We start from the raw sequence: 18082 nt of genomic DNA on the forward strand, positions 1-18082 counted from the left end.
AACTCACAGACCCCATCCTTTGCCGGGGGGTGGGGGGGCGGGGATATATATGGGAAGTCACCTGGGCATACCACCTGGAGCGAGGAGGGGCACATAGATCTTCAGTGCCCAGCATAGAACGAGTTACAAAAGTCTAGTGTGGATGTGACCATTGCATGGATCACGGTGGCCAGGTTGGATGCCAATAGCTACAGTGCAAGTTGTTTTGCCTGGCAAAGGTGTTGGGATGTTTGGCGAGCAACCTTTGTGCCCTAACGTCAACTTATTTGGCTGGTGTTGCTCTCTACTCCCAGCATTTTGGAAAAGGCAGCTACAAGTTCAAATCGAAAACAAATCCGTAAATGCTTGGAAGTCCAGTGCTCGTTCATGTCAAGTTTCGTGGTGTGTATCTTTGCCTGATCTGGGTGAGAGGAAGCCCTTGCTTTGGGACGCACTCCTCTCCCCCATCTGCTAGCTGGGAAGTGTTCAGGGTTGTCAGGAGTCTTTCTTAGGCCAATGGCAGGTAGAGTTGTGCGCGGTGGTGTCCAAATCGGCCGCTCCAGGCCGCTGCAGCCAGCACCATACCGCAGGGGGGGAGTGTGTGTGGCCGCACACACTACCTTCCCCCCCCCCATGGTGCAGCGCTGGCTGCGGTGGCCAGGAGTGGCCGATTCGGACGCTGCCGCACACAACCCTAATGGCAGGTGGACGTCATCGTGATTCTCTGGGCTTTGTTACTTGGGCATGAAGATAATGTGGACCTACCATAAAGGGCTACTGGGAGGGTTGTTGAGATCCTTGCTGTGAAATGCTTGTGCTTCTGCTCAAGCTGTGCTCTCTGGCTCAAGGCAAACCCTGACCCTGTTTTGTGTCTCCTGTCTGCAGGTGCCCCAGTGCCTACTTTGGCAACCGCTGCCAGCTACTGAACCCATGCCACAGCTCTCCCTGCAAGAATGCCGGCACCTGCCACGCCGTAGTCCGTGGGAGCACCGTGGACTACACTTGCTCGTGCCGCTTGGGCTTCACTGACCGGCTTTGCCTGACTCCCGAGGAGAACGTCTGCCTCAGCAGCCCTTGTCGCAATGGAGGGTCCTGTGACCTCCTCACGCTGACCGAATACAAGTGCCGCTGCCCTCCAGGCTGGTCAGGTGAGGAAGGGGAGCCTCTTGCGGGTGGGATGGTGCCCTTGGCTCCTGAATCGGGGATGGGAGGTTTTGTTGGGTTGGGGAGGGGGGACCTGCAAGGAAGTCTTTTAATAGCAGGAGATAAATGGAGTCAGGTAACGTCCTGATCCTCGTATGGAGGTTTCCAATCAGGCAGGGATTCACACATGCACTGCTGGTCACCCTTTTCTTCTGGCCCAGCAAGTCGCTAACCAGGGCTCTCCGGAATAAGCTGGACAGGGATCCCATCAGCACCATGTGCACCCATGTATACGTGTAGTCCTCCTGATTTACAAGGATGTACATTTCATTTAGTAAAGTAGGTGGGAGACTAGCCCAAGGAAATGGGGTGCTGGGAACATGGGGGGGGGGGGGGAAGGTGCCAGGTTTCTTCAGTTGCCCAGAAAACACAGTGTCTGACTTGGTGCAAAAGATGTGTTTATTCTAAAGCAAGAAACCCAAAAAGTACCTTGTTGGAACTGGGATACACTAGAACAGGCACAACATATAGCTACTTTTTGCGCACACACACCCTGAACCTGGGTAATATGGGAGAACTTCAAAGAAAAACAAACTAGGTAGATAGTGGGATGCTCAGGGTGGCAGCACTGCATCCCGGAGACAGGGAAATGGATTGGGGGGGGGGGTGTAAAAGGGGAAAGGAAGGGAAGGAAGCTAGATATAATAAACACTCCGGATCTACACATCCAACAGAATCAGGACAAATGGCAGGAGCACAGCATTCTGCCATCAGGAAACCAGCTGCCCTTGCACTTGAAGGTAAAGAATTTTGGGAAGTGCAGGTCTTGAACTTCAGTTCTAATCACTGTTGCATTATCTGGTTCAAGATTGTTAACCACTTAAGATTAGGAGATGTTTAGGAAAGGATAGCTGATAAGAATTCTGTGGTGCTGCTTTTGAATTCCTTGTCAAGTCTGACATTTGCCTTCCCCCCCCCCAGAGAGCTCTGCACTCATCAGACATTAAGCGGTTGGCGATCCCCGTCTGGAGGGAAGCCCACCTGGGCTCAGCCTTCTTGGCTCTTACCTGGTGGAATGAGCTCCCAGAAGAGCTATTTCAGTTCTTCAGGACCTGAAAGACAGAGCTCTTCCGCCGGATGCGGTTACCATTCAGTAGCCCTTCTTCTATATCGGGGATAGTCGACCTGCGGTCTTCCAGATGTCCATGGACTACAATTACCATGAGCCCCTGCCAGCAACCGCTGGCAGGGGCTCATGGGAATTGTAGTCCATGGACATCTGGAAGACCACAGGTTAACTACCCCCCAGTCTCCATTACAAAAATCGTGATGCTGGAGACTTTGACATATTTTGTTAGTATAAGTAACGTTGTTTTGCTACTGTAAATTGATGTTTTTATTGGAATTGTTTTACTCATTGTACTGGTTTTTATGGTTGTGAGCTTCCACAAGCCAACTGTGCTGGGAACGGTGGGATAAAAAATTAATAAACAAATAAAGGGGCTGGCTGACACTCCCCGGAGTCTCTGGCCTGTTGCTGTTGGGGACTGTCATGAAGGGGGGCAGGGGGAATCTTCCTGGTCCGGCTGGCTCCGTGCCTCACTTTGCAGTTCCTGTCAAACCCATTCTCTGCCTTTGGCTTTCAGGTAAGACCTGCCAGCAGGCAGATCCCTGTGCCTCTAACCCCTGTGCCAACGGTGGGCAGTGTGTGCCTTTTGACTCGAGCTACGTGTGCAAGTGCACACCCGGCTTCCATGGGGCTAACTGCAAGGAAGACGTCAACGAGTGCAACCGCTCGCCACCCATCTGCAAGAACGGCGGGACTTGCACCAATGAGATTGGCTCCTTCCAGTGCTCCTGCAAGCAGGCCTACACAGGCCATACCTGCGAGCAGCTCTACGTGCCTTGCTATCCCTCCCCCTGCCAGAACGGGGGCACCTGTCGCCAGACGGGGGACACCTCCTATGAATGTACTTGCCTTCCAGGTATGGTCACTCCTTTTGTCTGGGCTGTTGCTTCTTGGGGCTCTCTCTTCTTGCTTGTCCAACCACCTAGAGATTGAGGTTGCTCAAGAGCTGGTTTTTGCTCTTACATGTGCTGAGCAGTTAAAACTAGTCCAGCCCCATCCTTTCAGACTAGGCCAGTTAAATGGAGTCTTGTCATAGAATCATAGAGTTGGAAGGGATCTCCAGGGTCATCTAGTTCAGTCCCCTGCACAATGCAGCACACTCACAACTACTTGCCCACCCACAGACCCCAATTCCATGCCCAAATGATCCCCCTTCCAAAAATCTCCAGAATCCAGTCTGGCCTGGAGGAAATTCACCTACTTACAACGGCAATTAGCAGTTCCCTGAGTATGCAAGGAAGGGTCCCAAGAGACAAACACTGGTACATCCCTTCCTACCCACTCACTCACAATCTCCCTAAATTCATAGAATCAACATTTCTGTGAGTGTCTGCTTAAAAACTTCCAAAAAAGGAGAACTCACCACCTCCCAAGAAAGCCTATTCCAGAAACCACTCTGTCAGGAACGCGTCATCACTGACTTTGATCTCCGTACAGATAGGAGCTGGCTGGCCATGGTCTACTTTGCTTGGCAATTATTGCAAAAATTAATTAAAAACAGAGGGCTTGCCACTGAAGAAATATTGGCAATTGAAAACGGGTGATATCCGGAAACTGTTCTGGTAGAAGTCCTGGTGAAACTAGTAAAACCATGGAAAGAAAGGACATTGCTTGTTTGAACAAATCCGAAAATGACTATTCAGAGGAAACCTGTTGCAGTTCTGTTGCACGGATAAAGTTCCGGAGTCCTGGGGAAAGTGAGTGCTTGTCCCCAGTGTCTGCAGAGTCCTTTGCTGCCCTGTCTGCGGCTGCTTTTGAAACCCAGTAAGGGAGATGTCATGTTAAGAGGGTGGCCTGTGTTTCGATTGATGGAGACCTCTTTCCCCAAGTCACTTGCCAGCCACAATCTTGCTGGGAAGATGAACTTTCTCTTCTCTGTTGGGGCACAGATCCTCCTGCATTAAGCCCACAAGCTTCATGCTGGTGCTCCCCTTCAGCCTCGCATGCCCTGGCTTAGCACTGGCCCCATCAAAGAGCCATCATTTACTGTGGAAGACTCAGCATCAGAAGGATGGATTCAATACAGGAAGCCATGCCCTTCAGTTTCCCAGACCCCAGTAAAAGGGTTTTGGAGGATTCAGGATTCGCTGGTAGGGGCTCATGGGAATTGTAGTCCATGGACATCTGGAGGGCCACAGTTTGACCACCCCTGAGTTACAGGATTGCCGTAAGTCAGTGACTTGGTGACCCAGGCACACACACACGCACACACTCTGCATTGTCCAGAACTAAAATTTCAGCAACATCCTTCCTCTGGTAGATCTTTGCCCCATGCATAGTGTAGGAGGTTTCCCGTGCAGCAGCGACTGTGTCTATCAGATGCTGCCACTGTGTGAAAAAGGCAAAGGAAGACGTTTTTGTGATAACAACATGGGCAGAGCTATCAGCGGTCAGCCTGCTGAATTCTTCAGAGTGAAAACTCCATTTTTTTATTTTCCGTCCCAACTGCTGGTTAATCTGATCTAGGAGCCATATCGCTGTCATTTGTAGCTGCATGTGGAAAACAGTTGTGCCCCGCCCTCTGATTAATCTTTTGGACAGGATAAAACAGGTCATTCCGCAGTTGTGGTCGCCTCTTGGGATGGTTCGTTGGCTGCCTTTCATCTTTCCAAAAACAACTGGCTTTTGTCTTACGGTCATTGTTATACTTATAGGGATAATAAGTGTCCCCCTTTTCACCACATTTCATTTGACCTTGGGCCAATGAACCCAGGTGACATTTTTCCTTGTAAGCATCTCCCCCATTTTTTCAATCAGAAAATATTTCAGAGCAGTGTTCTTTTTTAATGACCTTCAGATTTCCCAGTTTCCCCCAACAAAAAAACTGGAAAAAAGCCCTAGGTGGGAACCCTGCCTTTGAATTTTTCTACACTTTAGTGTTTAAACATCTCTCTTCTCCCCGCAAAGGCCACCCGTGTGGGCAGCCAAGTGTATTCCTACACCAAAGGGCAGCACCTCCTGTCTAGAGAGCAAACACTGACTGGGGGGCACCTGGCAGGTCGCCAGGTAAGGTGGGAGGGCTTTCTGCAGAGTGGTGCATGGGGTTTGTGCACAGCAGATGTTGCCTAGTGGTTTTGCTCTCCACAGTTCTGAGGATTAGAACAGTTTTACTCTTGTTCAGAAGAGAAATTCCAGGTCAGGCCTTACACCCCCAGTGCTGGGAGGAGGGCGGAGGACCTGGGCCTTCATGCCCTGTCTGTTTGGCCCTCCGGGGAAACCGGATGGACCCTCCCTGGTCAGAGCCTGCAGGACTCTTCTTACATGTTTCTCACTGGGCAATGCTTGGCAATTTTTCTGGTTGGTTTGTTTATACCCCCTTCCCTTGAAGCTCCCCTTGTCATAGCTGCTGATGCTGCAGTTTGTAGTACATTTTTTGCAGTCCCAGCTAGGCATACTCTATGGCAGGGGTAGTCAAACTGCAGCCCTCCAGATGTCCATGGACTACAATTCCCATGAGCCCCCTGCCAGCGAATACTGGCAGGGGGCTCATGGGAATTGTAGTCCATGGACATCTGGAGGGCCGCAGTTTGACTACCCCTGCGGGCTGTTTTAGGCCCACTTTTTACTTATTTAGTGATTTGTTTTTAATATCACCTCTCCAGGGATGTACCTTGAAATGGCTTGCAGAATAAAAATACTAAAAAAAAACAAATTATTTACAATATTAATACAAATCTGGCCTCAAAAATCCAGAGTTCCGTCCAAGGGTGTCACTTGGTCAAAGCTGGTGCTGTCCGTGTTGTCGTCCGGTGGGCCTGCTCAGGGAGGATCCGATCCTGGCTGGCCTCTGTTAGTTGAAAGAGGAAGGCCTCTTCTATGAACTGAGGCAGGTTCAAAAGCACTTCCGTGAGATCTGGCAGCGAGCCCAAAGATTTCTTGAGAGATTATGGTTTTATTGTGCTCTCATTCCTCTGTGAGCCAGCTAAAACAGGCTTCGGAAGAGGTGGCCCATAATAAACAGTCGCACCTTGCCACAAATGCAAGCCCTTTGGGGCCTGGCCTGAGAGATTCAGTGGGCCCTGCTTCGAGGAGGGGCCAGGCATCAGTCGTGCTGCTTATGTGCTTCCCTGTCACCTTGGTAGGACTGGATCTGAATCTGATGCTGGCTGGGGCAGAAGCTCTCCTGTGAGGCCTGACATTGCACAGCTGCCTTATGCTAGGAGCATCTCAGTTCCCAGGCTCCACAGGGAAGTCCCATGAGGTGTCTTTGGCCAGGGAGGGAGGGGCTGAAGCAGTGGCTTGCTGAAGGCCACATACTTGTGTAAGAGAGCCAGTTTGGTGCAGTGGTTAGGAGTGCGGACTTCTAATCTGGCATGCCGGGTTCGATTCAGCACTCCCCCACATGCAGCCAGCTGGGTGACCTTGGGCTCGCCACGGCACTGATAAAACTGTTCTGATATGGCAGTGATATCAGGGCTCTCTCAGCCTCACCCACCTCACAGGGTGTCTGTTGTGGGGAGAGGAATGGGAAGCCACTTTGAGCCTCCTTCGGGCATATAAGAACCAACTCTTCTTCTTCTTCTAAGTAGGTGGTTTCGGAAGTGGGCCGTCATAGCCAACCCTCAATCCTTCTGCTCCCCTTGTTAATAAAGTGCTCGTTTGCAATGCCCAGTATGGTGGAGTGGTTAGAGTGTCTGGGAGGCTGGGGTTCACATCCCCATTTGCCAAGGAAGCTTGATGGGAGACCTTGGGCCAGTCTCACGCTCTCTGCCTGGTCTACCTCTTTGGGCCTCTGCTAGAGAGAAAGGCAGAGTAGAAATGAAGTAAATAGGAAGCAAACACCCACGCTCACCGCTTGTCTCTTTGCCCTGTGTCTCTCAGAGTGGGATTTCGAAACTTCCCTCACCTGTGAGGTCACGGGTGTGGCTTCATTTTCTTTCTCCTTTTTGGCATGAGGACAGGCCTGGCATTTGTTACTCTTCTTGCATGTCAGCGCATAGCAAAACAAAAATAGTTATTTCTGAGAGGGGCAGGACTATGGTGGCTTCAGTGAGAACATTGCTAATGAGCTCAGAATCCAGCTTTTGAAGAATCTTATAAGAAAAATAAGAACCATTCAGTGTGCTCTTCAGAATTCTGCATAGCTGCCAGATTCCCAGCTATAAGGTCAGACATTTAGGCCTGACCTAGTTGTGACCAAGCCAAATTTAGACTACTGGTAGCAATATGGGGTGAGCCCCTACCACAGCAGTTTGTAAGGAGGGCAGAAGGCTGGAGCAAAGCCCTTTGAGCAATTTAGAGCCGGTTTGGTGTAGTGGTTAGGAATGCAGACTTCTAGTCTGGCATGCCCGGTTTGATTCTGCACATGCAGCCAGCTGGGTCACCTTGGGCTTGAGAAAGCTGTTCTGACCAAGCAGGAATATCAGGGCTCTCTCAGCATCACCTACCTCACAGGGTGTCTGTTGTGGGTAGAGGAAAGGGAAGGCGAACATAAACCGCTTGGAGACTCCTTCGGGGAGAGGAAAGCGGCATCTAAGAACCATTGGCTCCCTCATCCAACCTCCTGCTCAAGGCAGCCCTGTGTCTGGAGACTTCTTGAGAGAGGTCTTATTGAGAGAAGACTTATTGAGAACATGTCTGAGGTGCACAAAAGGCCCAAAACATTTTACCTCAGTAATCCTACAACAGCCCTATAAAGTAGGCCACTTGTAGTTGTGGAGGAGGATGGAGGCAGGTTTGAGCTTGCCTGAAACCATCAAGTTTCTTCAGGGTAGAGATAAGAACTCTGCAACCTACTCTGAGGCACTCCACTATGTCCGTTTCCTGATCGCTCCAAGGGTTGGAATTCTACCAGAGCCGAACTTGGGGAACAGAAATATTTTTTAGCATGGGTAACTGTGCGGAGAGGAAGCAGCTGGCTTGGAGGCACGTTTTTCAATTAAATGGGGCTCCCTGTTCCATGGAGTGGGGTTTGGTTGCATTGCCCTGTCAGTCCATGTTGTGATTTTTGCAAAAATTGCCTTCTCCGCCAATTGCAGGTTTTACTGGTCAGAACTGTGAGGAGAATCTTGATGATTGCCCTGGAAACAGCTGCAAGAATGGAGGCACCTGTGTGGACGGGGTAAACACCTACAACTGTCAGTGCTTGCCTGAATGGACAGGTAAGGAGCCCTTTCATGAGACACCCAAGAAGACTGCATGTAGCAGGAAAGCCCTGGGAGGTGGCCCGTTCCAGGAGGGGGGATTCTTTCCCTAACAGCCAAAAAAGAGGGGCCTAAAACTCATCCACTGTTGCCACAGTTGAATTAAGATGCAGATAACCGTTGATTCTAGAAATAAACTTATGTAGATTTTCTCCACATTCACATTTCAAAATCTGGATTTTAATGTCCATCTCTGGCTTGAGAGGTGGCTTTCACGAACTTTGAATTTTAGAGATGAAATTGAAAAATTCAGCTCAGTTATTTTTTTTTATTGTTGCCTATTCCTAGTCTTGGTAGCATCATCCCTGGGAACCAGGAACAGATTCTCCCTTTTTAAAAACTGGGATTTACAGTGTTTGGTATTGGGGTCTGTAGGGTCTGGCAGCATTGGTCCTCAGTGCTGCTTCACGTGTGATTGTTATGTGATAATTAGCCTTCAGATACTTTAAATCAGGAGTGGTCAAACTGCGGCCCTCCAGATGTCCATGGACTACAATTCCCAGGAGCCCCTGCCAGCGAACGCTGGCAGGGGCTCATGGGAATTGTAGTCCATGGACATCTGGAGGGCCGCAGTTTGGCTACCCCTGATTTAAATGCTTTAAATAAGTGTGAACCCAACAAACTTGTGTTTGCCAAATGCGTCTCATGCAGGTTGCGTTAGGATGCTTAGGGCTGATCCTGCGTTGAGCAGGGGGTTGGACTAGATGGCCTGTATGGCCCCTTCCAACTCTATGATTCTATGATTCTAGGTTCGTTAGTCAGGAAACCCAGACCGGCAAACCTGCATTTGCGTTATTTAATTGTGTGAAAGGATTAGTACATTTCGAAAGAGCTACGTGTTGATAATTTCAGATGAGTAATTCGAATACAGCAGCCAGTAGCAATACCCTGTGATCAGAGGCCAGGATGCTCTAGTGGCTTTCCCGGAAAGATGCAAACCGCCTGAGCCTGCCGCAGGGGCAGATCTCTTCTTTCCAGGGCAATGGGGTGTTCATGTCATTTTCTCCACTGTCTCCTAGGCCAGTACTGCACCGAAGATGTGGATGAGTGCCAGCTGATGCCTAACGCTTGCCAGAACGGTGGTACCTGCCACAACACCCATGGTGGCTACAACTGTGTGTGTGTCAATGGCTGGACAGGCGAGGACTGCAGCGAGAACATTGATGACTGTGCCAGTGCAGCCTGCTTCACTGGGGCTACCTGCCACGATCGCGTGGCTTCCTTCTATTGTGAATGCCCGCATGGACGAACAGGTGCTTGTCAAAGAAGGCGGGAGGATAGGACCCAGGAAGGACACCCGGGGAGCAGGAAGGGATGAACAGAGGGAGGAGAGGGAGGACATCTCCTTCTGGGCCAGACTGGGGATTTTGGCTCCTGGAATGCAAAATGTTATACAAATAGAAGGAGAGTTTCTGTTATACACCCTGCTTTTCACTGCTGGAAGGAGTCCCAGGAATAGAGCTGAATAGGGGCCGGCCAGTGGGGTGTAGGCAAGGAGCAAACATGACCTGTGCGGTGGTCAATGGACCCATTATGGCACTTCTGTTTCCCTTCCTGGTTTTTTGCCTTCCTCCTGGGACTCAAGGCGGATTACAATAGCTGTATAACCCCTATAAAATTTCCAGTTCATTAAGTTAAATTGAAAACATCACAATAGCACAGATAATAAGATGGATAAAACCTTCTTACCTCCTACCTACAGTCATCCACAAGGGGGTTCGCCTGTTGGTCTAGCGTAGCCTGAGGAGAGGCCATTGAGAGCTCTGTTTTATAGGCCCTGCAGAACTGTGACAGCTCCATCAGGGCCCTCAGCTCTCCTGGGAGCTCATTCCCCCAGGTCAGGGCCAGGACCAAAAAGGCCATGGCCCAGGTTGAGGCCAGGTGTATCTCTCTGGGGCCAGGAATCACCAACAGATTAGCACTCACAGAGCGAAGAGCCCTGCGGGGGGCATTAGCAAACATGCGGTCCCTCAGATAGGCAGGGCCCAAGCTGCAGATGGCCTTAAAGGTCAAAAACTGAACTTGACCTGGGCCATAACTGGTGGAGTTCTGCTACATTTGAGGGGGGGGGGATGGAGGGAGTTCTTGCAGTAGTTTGCAGGTGGGTGGGTGGCTCTTTCAGCATTGCTGCCCATCTCCCCACAGGTTTGTTGTGCCACCTGGATGATGCTTGTATCAGTAATCCGTGCAACGAAGGCTCCAATTGCGACACTAACCCTGTCACGGGCAGGGCCATCTGCACCTGCCCCTCGGGCTACATGGGACCCGCTTGCAACCAGGATGTGGATGAATGTTCTCTGGGTGAGTTTTCCAGAGTATGGAAAAGGGCTGGTGGGATCGTGGCCGGGGGTTCAGGACAGGCTTGGTGTTAAAAGCCCAGGGCAAGAGTTGTGGCTGCAGAGGGTGGAGGAAGTCAGGAACTGGTGGCTGGGCAAGGGACAGAGGCTGGTGGCTTTCAGAAGACTACAGTGACCCAGTCAGCAAGTCCCATAGCTGGCAGGAAGCAACCCCATAGCAGGGTCAGTGGTAGAAGTGTCCACCTGTGCTTTGCTGCTCTGTTTACCTGGGAAAGGCCTGCACAAGTGGGCGAGCTTCCCTGGGTTGAGGGATGTGTCAGGACCCAGGAGGCACCTGGAGAAGGTGGGTCTTCAGGCAGGGTCCCTGGGACACTTACTTTCCACCATTGATGGTCAAGTGCTAACATGGACCTTTTCTTGATTAATGCTGGGAACTCCAAACAGTAGGGTAAGTGGGAAATCGTACTGTGATGGGAGAGGAGATCCATTGTTTTCCTCTTTCCTTCCCAGCCATTTCTCTGCTGTCCTTCACACAGCAGCATTTCGGCTCTACATCTGCCCTGAAAAATGGGTGGCCAGGACTGGGTAGAGGGATGCCTGGTCCACTCTTCCACTTCTGATACTGGCAGTCTTCGGCAGCTGTTCAGCCTTAGTTGGAACCATATTATTGGGTTCTTCTTCCGCCTGTGTCTTTTTAGGTGCCAACCCTTGTGAACATGCTGGGAAGTGTCTCAACACAGAGGGCTCCTTCCAGTGTCAGTGTCAACAGGGCTACTCTGGCCCTCGGTGTGAGATTGATGTCAATGAATGCTCCTCAAACCCATGCCAGAATGATGCCACCTGCTTGGACCAGATCGGAGTCTTCCACTGTATTTGCATGCCAGGTAAGCCAAAGGGACTCGGTTTCTTCCTTGAACCTGCAGCTTGTGGCTCCTCTGTATCAGTGTTGCCCTGAGGCCAAGATGAGAGGGAGGAGCCAGACTTCAGGTGCTGCCTTCTACTTCTTAACTCTTGGCTGTCAAAAGGACAAAGCGAAAGAAAGCCCTGCTGCTTCCCCTCTGAGACAGTTCTCTTGTTGCTGCTATGAGTCCGTTCACAGTGGCCACAGAACATGCTCTCTGCAGTTTATGCTGCCCCATGCTTTCCTGCCGGAGACCCCCTCCCCTGCAGCCACCATTTCCTCCCACTGGAGAGGGAACTGGGAATTGCTAGATCACCATTTCATTACAAAACAATAGCAATCTTTTGCCACTTTCCTGTAGTCCCAGTTTTCTTTTTCATTGATGTGTCTAGCACTTTCTGTTGCAGATTTTTAAGGGGAAGCTCCTTATAACTGGGCAATGAAAAGAGCCTTTCTCTTAAAAGGAAGCTGGAAAACAGCAGATTGTGGCCATTTATTGTTATAAAGCTCTGGCCATTTATTGTTATAAAGCTTTAGCAATCCAGGATTTCCTGTTTGAAAAAAACTCTGCTTGGGGCTGAAATAGGGGAAATGATGGCTGTCTGGGCAGGACCTCTCTTCCCTCTCCAGTGGGGGAAACCGCAGAAGCAGAATGGCCTCTCAAAGCCAGCACTGCTGTCTGCAGCCAAGTTGGAGCAAAGCATCTGCATGGAACAGTCCCCCTCAGGCTTCTGTGCTGCAACAATTTCCAGCGTTTAATGCAGGGGTAGTCAACCTGTGGTCCTCCAGATGTTCATGGAGTACAATTCCCATAAGCCCCTGCCAGCGTTTGCTGGCAGGGGCTCATGGGAATTGTACTCCATGAACATCTGGAGGACCACAGGTTGACTACCCCTGGTTTAATGGACCAAAAGTACAAGTTTTAGAAGTTGCCATGTCAAATCCAGTTTCTTTGGCACCCCATATGGATGCTGTACAGTGGGGGGAACTGTTGAAGTCTACAGAGTTCATGCAACATTCACAACCCGCAAGCCTGAAAGGGGCCAACCAAGCTTTTGTGGCAGTCCTGTCTCCGCTGATGCTGGGGTGTGTATGTGTGACAAGGGTGCAGCTTAATTGCTCATAGGTTGTGCTGGAGTCTCAGAGGCCCCCAAAGAACTTCCATTCTGAAGTTTTCCTGGGAAGAGGGTGGTGCAAAACAGCATGAGCAAACACGGAAGCAGATTTGATGCTTCAGGAAGTATGATGGACCAAGAATGGTTGGGTCCATAAAGAGGGGAGGATGCAGCCCCAGCCCCACTCCCCGGCCACACGGTCTCGGTGATGGGGCAGTGCAGCCACCCATGTACATCCCTCTCTCTCCCTTTGGGAGAGGCCTTGATTGATCTTTGCCTTTTTTCATGCTGCAGGATATGAAGGCGTTTATTGTGAGATCAACACAGATGAGTGCGCAAGCAGCCCCTGTCTCCACGATGGAAACTGCGTGGACAAGATCAACGAGTTTGTTTGCGAGTGCCCCTTAGGTAGGAGAAGGCAGCGATCGATGGATTGAGGGCTTTGCCCCTTACACAGAGCCTTTGTAGTGGGAACGGAGCAGGAATTAATCCACTGGCCAGAGGCAGTGCTGGACTGGCGGATTTAAGCGCAGCTGAAGCATGCAGCTTGGGGGGAACAATATACCCTTTTGTCTTATCCTTTCTGTTTCTGGCACCTCAGAGGAATTTGCTGCTGAGATGGAGAGGGAACCTTAAAATTGCACATTTTGTGGGGCTGTGCTTTGAGGCAGTGTTGGCAAGACAGACTGGTGCAAGCTGTGGCAGGGAAGCAGAACTTCCTTGTTCACCCTTTGAATATCTGTTGTTGCTGTCTCTCCACCTTGCCCTTCTGAAAGGTGGTAGACTGGTCCTTTGTTAGAGATAGTGCTGGGATAGGTGGCTCTGCAGGCCTACCCCGCAGGGCTCTTGTACTGTTCTCATGTTGAGGAGTGGGGAAGATGAGGCTTTGAGGGGTGTCTTTGAAGAATGATTTGGCAAAGGTGAGAAGCCTTGAGAAGGGGAAGACGGATGCAACTGAAGGCGTCTTGTGTGGATCCTGACATGCAGGGCTGACTCTGTGATGGGCATCCCCCCCCAACTGGGAAGGTGGGCATGTACAGATGGGTCTCTTGGGGGGGGGGCTAGCCCTGGAAAGACCTTAGGTGGGTGAGCCCCTGTACTCCTTTTCTCATAGTTTAGATTAAAATAAAATCTAATTTTTTAAAAATATGTTCTTGCACATGTAACGTGTGGATGAATGAAGTCTGTGTTTAGACCGTGCTGGTTAGTTGGCCAAGATGCAGTGCCCCAGGGAGCATATGTTTGGCAAGAAACAACACAAAACGGGGTTTGCTGCCACAAGATTTATGGAGTGCTCCCACTCTGAGGACTTCAGGCAAGCAAAGTGACCCCTGGCAAAATATGACCTCAGTTGTTTTGCTGATGTAGTGCAAACTTCTCCACCGTCTTCTCTCTGAGGATGGAGAAGGACGCAGGGAGTTGTCCACTCTTGTTATAAAAGGAACCTTTTCTGTCTCACTCAGATATGGAAGTCTTCCTCTCCCATCCCACAGCCTTTCAGCCTAAAGAGACCAGATTCTGTCTCTCCTGCCAGGGAGCAAAGAGAGAGAGGAGACGAGGAGCAATTTAAATAACAGCAGCAGAAAACTTTGCACTTGAAAAAGCTCCCAGTTGAGGAAGGGGGAGGGCGAGGAGAAGCCTGGGTGGATTCAAATAAGGTATTGGGGCACATGGTGGAGAGGCCAGACAATGAGCAAGGGCTGGCTAATCCATGCAATGGATTTGGGCTCCCCTAGAGATGCAAATCAGGTTCTCGGAGCTGAGCTGGTTGGGCAGTTGTTTCCATGGCAAAGGAAAGCTGGCCTGGAAAACTTAATTCTGGGGGAAGGGAAAATTCTCTTCCCTGTTGGGGTGGGTTTAGAGACTATTTGGAAACCAACTGAGTGGAATCCAGTGCCACTTGTGCAAGACCACACTCCAGCATCAGTATGGTGTAGCTACAACCAGTTGTAGATCTCCTTTACACATGTGTGGAGGAATGGAATTGCAAGCCTCTCTTCTGTTTGAAAAAGTTTGAAAAACTCTGCAGCTGTGCCAAGTCTCTGTTCAACAGGGCACCCTTTCCCTGACTCCAGAGGGCTGCCAGAAGCAGACTGTGAGAGTCTCTCCTGCTAGATGGAGATGCACCCCTAGCACTTTGGATCTCTGTAGCCATTTAGAAGTTCTGCTTAGTTGCTGTGCTTCCAGTCGGTTGGAGTTTGGCTTGAAACTGTGGTCAGTCTGCAAGGGTGGCTAGCTTATTCACGGCCCCTCCTTGCTTCTCAGGGTGTTCAGATGAAAATTCTGTTGAATTAATTTCAACCTGTTGATTTGTTCTAAAATTTTGCCAGCTATAGACATCAGTCTGATAGATTAGCAGTTACTTGGGCATATGCAAGCACTCGTGTTCTCTGTTCTTGGGGTTAAAGGCTCAACTCCCTCCATCGTGCCAACTGCTGCTTTGCAGCTGGATTCCCACTTGGAGAAAGAATGCAGTCTAGATGGGTAATATAAATAAATGTCTGAGTGTTTGAAATTTTGGGATGGATTCTAGGTTGGAGGGCATTTCTCCACAACAAGGATTGAAAAAAATGGGGAACAAACCCATTTTTTCAGCCTCACTTTCCCCACCCAGATTAATTCAAATTAATTACCTGCAGTTTGAACCTTTAATCCAGGGGTAGTCCAACTGCGGCCCTCCAGATGTCCATGGACTACAATTCCCAGAAGGCCCTGCCAGCATTTGCTGGCAGGGGCTTCTGGGAATTGTAGTCCATGGACATCTGGAGGGCCGCAGTTTGACTACCCCTGCTTTAATCTGTGTGGTAGACCCCAGGGGCTTCAGAGTAAACCTTTCAGAACTGAGAAGCAAAGCCTGAGTTCAGACACTGAAACCGCAGCTTGTTACACAAAGCACAGTTAGTACACAACTCTGATGTGACAGTGTGTAGAGACCCCAGTTTGTGTACCGTGAGCCTCCAGATGCAGTGGCACTGCCCTTTGCCAGGCAGAGCAGCATACACAGCAGTGGTCAGCTGCAAGAAGGAGGTGGGAAGAGGCGGGTGAGAATAGAGCTGGCCAGGTTTCTTTAAAGATATTTGGGCTAGGATTGTGTGCGGCGGCATCCAAATTTGGAACCCGCCACGCACAATTCTAGTCTAAATATCTTTAAAGAAACCTGGCTTCTTTCTGATCATAGCGGGGCCCTTAGGGACCACAGCATCCTCCTTTCACTTGCTGTGCGCAGGGCCACAGGGCCATGTGGAAATGTGGAGTAGTGACTGAGCTTCTTTTCCCAAACAGAAATCCACGAGGACTAGCAGGGTCACAAAACACAACTCAAAAATCATAGAATCATAGAGTTGGAAGGGGCCATACAGGCCATCTAGTCCAATCCCCTGCTCAACGCAGGATCAGCCCAAAGCATCCTAAAGCATCCAAGAAAAGTGTGTATCCAGCCTTTGCTTGAAGACTTTGCTGTATGTCAAATAAAGTGAAACAACAAGGGAGCCTCTTCCCCAACATGTTATGCCTGAGCCCAGGTCAACCCAGGAGTTTCAGGGGAACAGGCAACCCTGTAATGCAGTGTTGTATCGCTTGGATGTTTCTGAACAGTCTTGCTTCTCTGGGAGGGAATGCCTCCGCCACGAGTGTAAGTTGTTGGCAGAAATACCCCATTGTGTCCAGGAAGCACCTGGAAATGGTGGGGGTTAGGTAGTTCAGCGGTGCAGTGAAGGGCCGAATGTGCTGGAGGGGCAACGGAGCTGCCATGATGGGTCAGTCAGGCTGGGAGCAGCCCGTTCATCTTGTTCTGCTTTGCACAAACTGCCACGTGTTGGATGACGAAACCTTCATGTCTCCAGTTTGGTGGCTGCCAGTCTTTGTAAGGGTCAGGGAGGCCATGTGCAGCAATGTCATATTCCGAGAGGTGTGGGCAGTCTGGGGCTTCTCACGTTCCAGCCTGTATCCAGAGGAGGAACCCACCCTGGCGACAAGAAAGAAAGAGGGGGCTCCTTCGAGTGGATGAACTCATCCACTGTGGCTGGGGGGGGGGCTGACCTTCCTGAACACCACCCTACAGTGCCCCTCTCCTCCACTCCCACTACTGCTTCAGCTCTGGGAGGGGCTTGCATTGTGTTTTGTGGTGTCCAAAGATTTACCTTGCAGGGGGGTTCATACTGCATCATGATAAATGTTTCAGTCCTTTCCTTTACCTCAAACTCCCTCAAGGGTGGGAGTTTCGAGACAGCTTACAAATAGCACAATAAAATATATACAAGAAAAAATATTCACATTCAGACGGTCAAACAAGAATTGGCAGAAATTTAACAAGATGAATTAGACAGGTTATCACTAATTGTATGGGAGAAAAGCCACATTTTAATCTCACGCCTCATAGAGTTGCTACCTGGTGAATGCATTCCAGAATTAGGGGCCACCCCAAAGAAGTCTCAAGCTTCTCCAAGTGTTGTGCCAGTACTTGTCGGCAGCCCAGTTGCTGTGTGTCAAATAGAGTGAAGCATCAAGGGAGCCTCTTCCCCAACATGTTATGCCTGAGCCCAGGTCAACCCAGGAGTTTCAGGGGAACAGGCAACCCTGTAATGCATTGTTGTATCACTTGTATCACTTGGATGTTTCTGAGAAGTCTTGTTTCTCTGGGAGGGAATGCCTCTGGCATGAGTGTAAGTTGTTGGTGAGCAAACCAATCCCTGGGTGTCCCTCTGTAAGGTTGTCTCTTAAAGAGCTCCAAGTTGTACATCTGATCCTTAAGGGGATTGCAGCCATGCCGCCAAAGGACCAAACTTCACCTTCTTTGTCACCGCTTCCTCCTGCCAGCAGCCCTTCTCTTTTTTAAATTGAGGTTCAGTTTATTGGCACGCATGCAGCAGCCCACTCCTTGTTCCAGACACCAGTCCAGGATACACATGGCCTTACCTGCATCAGGTGGGAAGGAGAAGCAGAGAGGCTGTTATCCAACTGTGATAACTGAATCTTCTGAACTAGGGGCTGCAGCTGTTGAACAGCATGGGGGAGTTGGGTGAAACCTGCGCCAGTTCGTAGTACAAATGTCTTTGGGGCAGGGCTCTGGCTTCCAGCTTACCTTGAAGTTGACCCTGTGGAGAGCCTCTAAAAGCACAGAAAACTGCAGGCCACAAATACAGCTTTTGAGGTAGCTGCCTGCGTGTGCCCATCTTAGTCAGTTTGGGGCCTCAGCGAGCAAAAACACCAAGCATTATTTTGTAAAGTCTTCTCTGGAAGTGATTCTTGGATGTTGCAGACCGCCAAGTGGGGGCCGTTCACAAATGTGACATAATGCTCAGGTAGCCTATGAAGCTGCCTTTGTTGGTCTTCAGGAAGGCCTGGCTGGGCAGGAAGGGACGTGTCAGTTTTTGTTT

At 50.1% G+C, this 18082-nt stretch overlaps 1 protein-coding gene across 1 annotated transcript in view; it reads left to right on the forward strand.

The window, feature by feature from the left end:
* The window catches only part of NOTCH1 (notch receptor 1), an 87461-nt gene that overhangs the window by 31725 nt on the left and 37654 nt on the right, over window positions 1-18082 (forward strand). Inside the window, exons 3-9 of the mRNA XM_077306694.1 lie at window positions 865-1127; window positions 2769-3107; window positions 8230-8352; window positions 9414-9647; window positions 10540-10695; window positions 11390-11575; window positions 13002-13115. Coding sequence (XP_077162809.1) covers window positions 865-1127; window positions 2769-3107; window positions 8230-8352; window positions 9414-9647; window positions 10540-10695; window positions 11390-11575; window positions 13002-13115 — 1415 coding nt within the window. The remainder of the gene's footprint in view (window positions 1-864; window positions 1128-2768; window positions 3108-8229; window positions 8353-9413; window positions 9648-10539; window positions 10696-11389; window positions 11576-13001; window positions 13116-18082) is intronic.

The sequence above is a fragment of the Paroedura picta genome, chromosome 12 (genome assembly GCF_049243985.1).
Source record: "Paroedura picta isolate Pp20150507F chromosome 12, Ppicta_v3.0, whole genome shotgun sequence".
NCBI lineage: Eukaryota > Metazoa > Chordata > Lepidosauria > Squamata > Gekkonidae > Paroedura > Paroedura picta.